The sequence below is a fragment of the Halyomorpha halys genome, unplaced genomic scaffold (genome assembly GCF_000696795.3).
Source record: "Halyomorpha halys isolate HHAL.00 unplaced genomic scaffold, Hhal_1.1 Scaffold559.1, whole genome shotgun sequence".
Classification (NCBI taxonomy): Eukaryota; Metazoa; Arthropoda; class Insecta; order Hemiptera; family Pentatomidae; genus Halyomorpha; species Halyomorpha halys.
In genome coordinates this window covers 350,144-356,816 of record NW_027113985.1, presented here as the reverse complement: position 1 = coordinate 356,816, position 6,673 = coordinate 350,144, and the positions used below count along the sequence as shown (strand labels likewise).

Below are 6,673 nucleotides of genomic sequence, written 5' to 3'. Positions count from 1 at the left end.
TCTTTATATGAATTCTAATATAAGATCAAATGTTTGTTTTACTGTAGAAAATAAATACGTTGTGAGCTTTTCAAAAGTTATCAGACTTTTGAACCTGGTGAACGACCTAGCAAGCGACATGAATAAAAGTGTATTCAAACTACAACTTGATAATCTATCGGATGAAGAAGGTTATTACTCTGATTGAATAGGAAGTTGACATTGATAATATCTAACAATGTAATCTAACCAACATCTGCAAAAAGAATACAAATCACATTACCAACAATAGAATGAGAAAGTATGCATATACAAGTAAGGATAGTGCTATCGTGCTGATAGATTTTATGTAACGTATATACTTGTTTCCTTCAATAAAGGAACGGCCTAGGCAGATTTCAGAAGTGCACACCCCATATGTTTCAGTGTATTCTCTATCCTTAAAATTATTCTTAATATAATGATAATAAAGGCTTGACTCAACGGAAGGTTCGATTTCGACGCCAACAATTGCTATCTACATACGTCTGTTCTGTGACGCCCTTCCAAATCCAAATCTACGAGATCTGTTTTAAAGCAACCCTATGATCTAAGCTTTGGTTAACCTCTCGGATGTTTACAAGTGGGCTAAGTGTTCATTAACATTTTCGGGATCCAAAGCCATCATATTCGCCGCAATGTTTATCACTTGAATTACATTTATAAAATGCTGTTTCTGCAATGTAGGGCCGCTTAGGTCGATATGGGAGAAATGACAAATAAAGGGATCATAAAAAAAAAAAGCTTTAGCAATTCGATTTGTGGCATCCCAAACTCTCCGGTCAACTCATTCTCCTTCGGCCTGAATACTTAGGACTATTCTTAATTCTTAAAAATTTATTTCATGATCCCTTCGAAAATAGATTTGTAATGTGAAAATCATTTACAAAACTTTCTTTTAATTATATCAAGCCGTTAGAAAACAAAAAATAAAATAAGAGCGCTGAATAAAAATACATACCTGGAAGACCCAGCCATGAATGCAGATATATGTACGACTTGTTGGCAGCGAAGCCCATAAGGTATCCAGTACCTCCTGATAGACCACTAGCAGTTCCGCGAACTTCAGCTGGGTAAACCTGAATTCAAAATAAAAATTTCTTATTGTTTAATAATAATGTTTTAATATCAGATTATACATTATATCTATAGCTTATGACAGTAATAGAATTATAGATGTTCTAAGTGCTATGAAAAACAGTATAAAAGTAGATCAGAAAGAACAGTTGGTTAAAGCTGATTTAGTAGAATTGGGTGTGGAGGGACATCACTGGAAGGATGTATGTAGAGAGCGACTGGTGGTATCGGCATCGAACCTTCGGCTTCGTTAAGCCTTCATTATTATTATTTATTAAGGGAATTTAATTCTGATAACTGGGCCATTTTAAACGTCATCATCCAGTTAACTTCTTATTGGAACGTATTATATTTCTATCTAATTGTTATTTTTATAAACATTTTTCCTTGTAATAGTAAAATATTGAAATATTGAATAGAGTATTTTATGATACTCAATTTATATAAGTTATTTTTATATACTTTTTGAATGTAAATCTTGTACTAATGGATTAAAAATAAAATAACAGTTAGCTGTTAGTTCTAAATATATATATATATTCTTCTGTTTATGAATACTCAGCTAACCTGGAGAATAATTTATACTGTTCTCCATGATAAGAACAGTATAAATTATATAACCGTTACATTTTTTGCCTCATTTCTCAATAAATCTCATGTCACAGTTAATTTAATCATTTTGTGAATTACAAGAAACCTTAAGAAACCATCTTAATAAAAAATCCTTGCTACCGCATAACGGTGTGAGGTTTCTGCTTATAGACGCCTCCAATTGTATCTGTTCCCCGCCAATCTTCTCAGTTTATGTTTCTTCAAGAGGTGGCTTCTTGGACGTTCTTACTGGTAAGATGATGGTTTGCCATTCTAGGAAGATGGCTAAAATACCTTAGTTGGGATTACTTTATAGTAGTGTGTATATGCACTACATGACTGGTCCCTATAGTAGTATTTCGTATTCCGTTAGGTTCTGTCCTCCACCTTTCATATACTGCATTTCCAATACCTGGATTTATCCTTTATGTTTTGTTGTTAATGTTTAGGGCTCAGAGTAATATTTGAGCAATGGTATTAATGTAGACTTTTACACCTTGATTTTGGTCTCTTTCCTCACAGATTTTCTGTTTTAGAAGGTTTTATTAAAGTCCAACACAATTTCCCAGCAGCATGAACACGTTTCTGGATTTCTGAGTCATTGTTGTCTCATCGTGCAGATGGTATTTGAATGTTTCGACCTGTTCAAGCATGCTCTCATTACTGTTCTGGTTTATTTTCCAATTCGCATTACTTTTGTCTTTTCCGCATAAATTTTCATGTTTACTGACAGCAATCCTTTTTGGAGAATATTTAGAATGTACTTTATTAAGGGAACGAATAAAACAAAATTCATGATTAGCAGTAGAAACGCGAGCAATTTCGGTGATATAGATATACGAGGAAATACATTTGAACGGGTAGATAAATTTAAGTATTTAGGTTCTACGGTAACTAGAAAAAACAAAATTGATGAGCAAATGAAAGTTAGGTTTAAGGCGGGAAATGCTTGTTATTTTTCAAGTTCCAAACTGCTTAGCTCGCATGTAAGATGGGCATGTGAGGTTGTAGGGCTTAGTAACGAGCAAATCCCTAAAATGTTAATAAACACTGAACCAACGGGTAAACGTCCGAGGGGTAGACCAAAACTTAGATTGGAGGATTGCATTAAAACTGATTTAGTGTAGTTGGGTTTGGAGGGGCATCACTGGAAGGATAAATGCAGAGAGCATTTGGAGGTGGCGGCATCGAACCTTCGGGTTCGTTTGGCCTTCATTATTATTATCTATTAAGGGAATTTATGTAATTACTTCTTAGTGGAAGTAGATTTCTATCTAATTGTTATTTTTTAAACATTTTTCCTTGTAATAATAAAATATTGAATAGAGTATTTTATTATACTCAATTTATATAAGTTATTTTTATATACATTTTGAATGTAAATCTTGTACTAATGGATTAAAAATAAAATAATAGCTGAATGGAATATGGTCCGGGTGCGTTAAAAAAAAAAAAAAAACTCAAATAGTAAATAATTATACTATTTATTAAATAAATCAATTTTATATCCAAATCCGTCTCAACACTTTATTTATTCATTAGTCCAACGTTTCGGCCTCTCTAGCCATCTTCAGGGACATCTAAATATTTAACAGCTTATGTTATATCTTCATTTCTAAATATTTACCACAACATCATTATTCACTATATAATATAACATACCTTCAATACAAAAATCCTTCTCACATTAATTTATATAAGCTGTTAAATATTTAGATGTCCCTGAAGATGGCTAGAGAGGCCGAAACGTTGGACTAAAGAATAAATAAAGTGTTGAGACGGATTTGGATATAAAATTGATTTATTTAATAAATATTACCTTGTCTCGAAAAATTTTGAAATAATATAATTATAATTATACTATTTTATTGAGCCAATGTTTCGGCCCATGTGGGGGCCAAACGTTGGCTCAATAAAATATGGTTCTGATCACAGGCATCTTAAAGAGTTGATGGAAAATAATTTGATAAGATAGAAAATACTAAATATATTGAGAGATCTGTCCAACATCTAAAATTGAAAATTTTTCAAATCATCGAGCTCAGTTATTACGAAAATGTTCTTTCAGCGTTTGGTCGCTGTTGTTCTGACCAATATCCTTCACACTACGCGCTAAGAAATTAACAACCAAAAAAAAACCATAAAGTTTAAATATTGTTTTCCATTAAGAATTGGTTGAATTAATTGGAAAGTTTAAAAATGAATAATGTAAAATTATAGACATTTTTTAGCGTGTAGACAGGTACTTTTATACCTGCGGGTGTGAAGGATCCAAACCAGGCCAGAACAGGTGTTAGATAGCACAAGTAAGAAGTGGCGCCTTTTTGAACCTAAAAATGTAACCTTTCAGATACTTGTTTAATGGAATCAAGAATTGCCTACGACATTGACAAAATTTCGGGCTTCTGAGGGCCGGTGCAAGGACAAATGGATTATGGAATAGACCCACTCTGCTAGAAATTTATGATGAGCAGAATTGAAATATGTGGAGTGACGAAGAACAAATACAGCTTATATGGAAGTTTCACACCAATCGACGAAAAAGGGAGTCCCGCAAGGATTCGTGAAGGCCGGACGAAAAGCATTAAGTGAAGATGTTTGAGACGAAATTTCTCTAGAATGATTTGTCATTTTTTTTAAATATATTTTTAGAAGTATTAAAATCGTCATGTTGATTTTTTCGGGCTACGGTCATGTCCTGACTGGACAAACGTAGCGCATCCGAGCGACGGCTAGAATAGAAATGAGTGTCAGAATTAAATATTCGGTGTCGATTCGGACACTCAACTAAATTCCCTGATTGATTTTTGCTTAGAGCAACTATATGACCTTGTTGTTAGTTGAATTACGACAATCCTTTAGGATGTATCATTAGCCAAGCGACAACTTATTAAATTATACCTCCTCAGGAATCGAAAATAGTAATTATCAGCGCCAGTTTACCAGAAATAGCAAATATTCGTTATGAAATTATCAACACTGACACCAACTTAACAGTTTAATGTAATTTAACATTCTTTTAAAATACTTAGTCATTTATGAGACGAATATTTTTCCTCTATACTACCTCGCCTATGAGCATCCAGGGTAGGAGACGGATGGCACAATGAGTGAAGAAAGCAGTGAGAAGGAGGCCGTACAGCGAGAAGTGGCCTCTGCCGAACCCGTAGAAGTTACCGGCCGCTACGAGGACGAAGACGATTCCGGCGATCATCGTCGTGGAGACTGCCAGTTTTCTTCTCCCTGTTGTAATATTCTTGTTAGTTACTACATCAAGGCAGGATGTAATCATAATGAAATTATTTAATAAGAATGTTCATCCACGATTGATATCTTAGTACACAATATCAGCCAAGATACTGTCCATATTTTTGAAAAAGTCTTTTCCTTTAAGTGCGACTGAAAAACTCAATCGTACCTCTCAACCCCCCCCCCAATGTATTTTTGAAAGATTATACCTGTAAATTTTACTAAACACACGCAGATAAGGGCTCCAACCAGCTGGACCAACCCCAGTATAACAGTTGCTTTATATTCGTCCAGTGGAGATCCAACTTCTTTGAACATCCCTACCTGGAAATATAATAGGAAAAATAAACAGAAATCATTAAGAATCAATATCATTATAAATAAAAACAAATAAATTATAACAAAGCTAATATTTAATAAATTTATATTTATGTACATGTACAATTACATAATGAAAATTAAAATCTGTACCGCTACACCCATTAAAGGTTTAGGGTTTAGTATTTTATTTAAACAATTACATAAATTAACCTTAAATGTTAAATAATCTTTTTCTTTAATGTATGTTGGAGATAAAATTCACGAGATTTCTTGGAGACTTTTTTTCATTTTTCTACTAAAAATCTCGATTCGCTTTTAATAACTTCAAAAACATTCAACACGCCAGAATTATTTTTGTCTCTAAGAAATTCAGCCATTTCCTCACAAATCCAAATCAAAGAAAAGGAATTTGCGAAAAATTCCTACCAACTACCGATATACCACGTGGAGCAAGATTTCGTTGCTGCAATTTCAAATTACCCAGGAGAATAAAGCACATTCAGTTTTCTTTCTTTTTTTTTTTTCAATTTAAAGTATGCTTTTAAGGAACCAGCATTTGAAAACTTTGAAGAACATGGGTTGTAGGGTCTTGTTTTTATGGCTGCCAGGTCTATATTTTGTATATTCAGGTATAACAGAATATATACCTGAATATGCGGAATATAGACCTGGCAGCCATAAAAACAAGACCCAACAACCCATGTTGTTCAAAGTTTTCAAATGCTGCTTCAAATCACGGTTCCTTAAAAGCATACTATAACAGAATATAACATATATATATACCTCTGATAGCCATGAAAACAAGACCCTACAACCCATGTTGTTCAAAGTTTTCAAATGCTGCTTCAACTCATGGTTCCTTAAAAGCATACTTTAAATAGAAAAAAAAGAAAAACTGAATGTGCTTTAGCCTCCTGGGTAATTTGAAGTTATAGCAACGACATCTTGCTTACCAACCAGGGTCCTCAACTATCTATAATTAGAAGTTTAGATTTTTCAGTATCCATGGACAGGTCCATGGATACTGAAAAATCTATTATATCTAATTAAAGGCAGGCCTTTGGTTTACCTACTAAAAGGGATGTTAAGTAAGCAGTTTGTTTTCATGCTTAAACTCCACACATGTTTTCTTTAATCAGTGAAATTGAAATGAACTTTAGAAAGAACAAAACCAGTGATGCGGCGAGAGGGATGCGCTGGGATCTTTTGAGCTCTGCTCTACCTCTCACACGTGGTGGATAGAGTGGGCTCAGGGATCCTCAGGTCGATTGTGTAAATAGAGTGTAAACGTGACTAGAGACTATATTATTTTATCATTATGTTATTCTATTTATTTATTTTTTACAGATAGTTTGATTATGTTCATTTTGTTTATCCTTCTGTTTGTATATATTTTAAGAGAGATTTTTTTTTTCAT

At 33.5% G+C, this 6,673-nt stretch overlaps 1 protein-coding gene across 1 annotated transcript in view; it reads right to left on the bottom strand.

Annotated features, from left to right (window-relative positions):
* Positions 1–6,673, bottom strand: part of LOC106684245 (facilitated trehalose transporter Tret1) — an 87,037-nt gene that overhangs the window by 6,020 nt on the left and 74,344 nt on the right. Inside the window, exons 7-9 of the mRNA XM_067051205.1 lie at positions 5,145–5,259; positions 4,754–4,929; positions 980–1,097 (exon numbers count right to left, since the gene is read on the bottom strand). Coding sequence (XP_066907306.1) covers positions 980–1,097; positions 4,754–4,929; positions 5,145–5,259 — 409 coding nt within the window. The remainder of the gene's footprint in view (positions 1–979; positions 1,098–4,753; positions 4,930–5,144; positions 5,260–6,673) is intronic.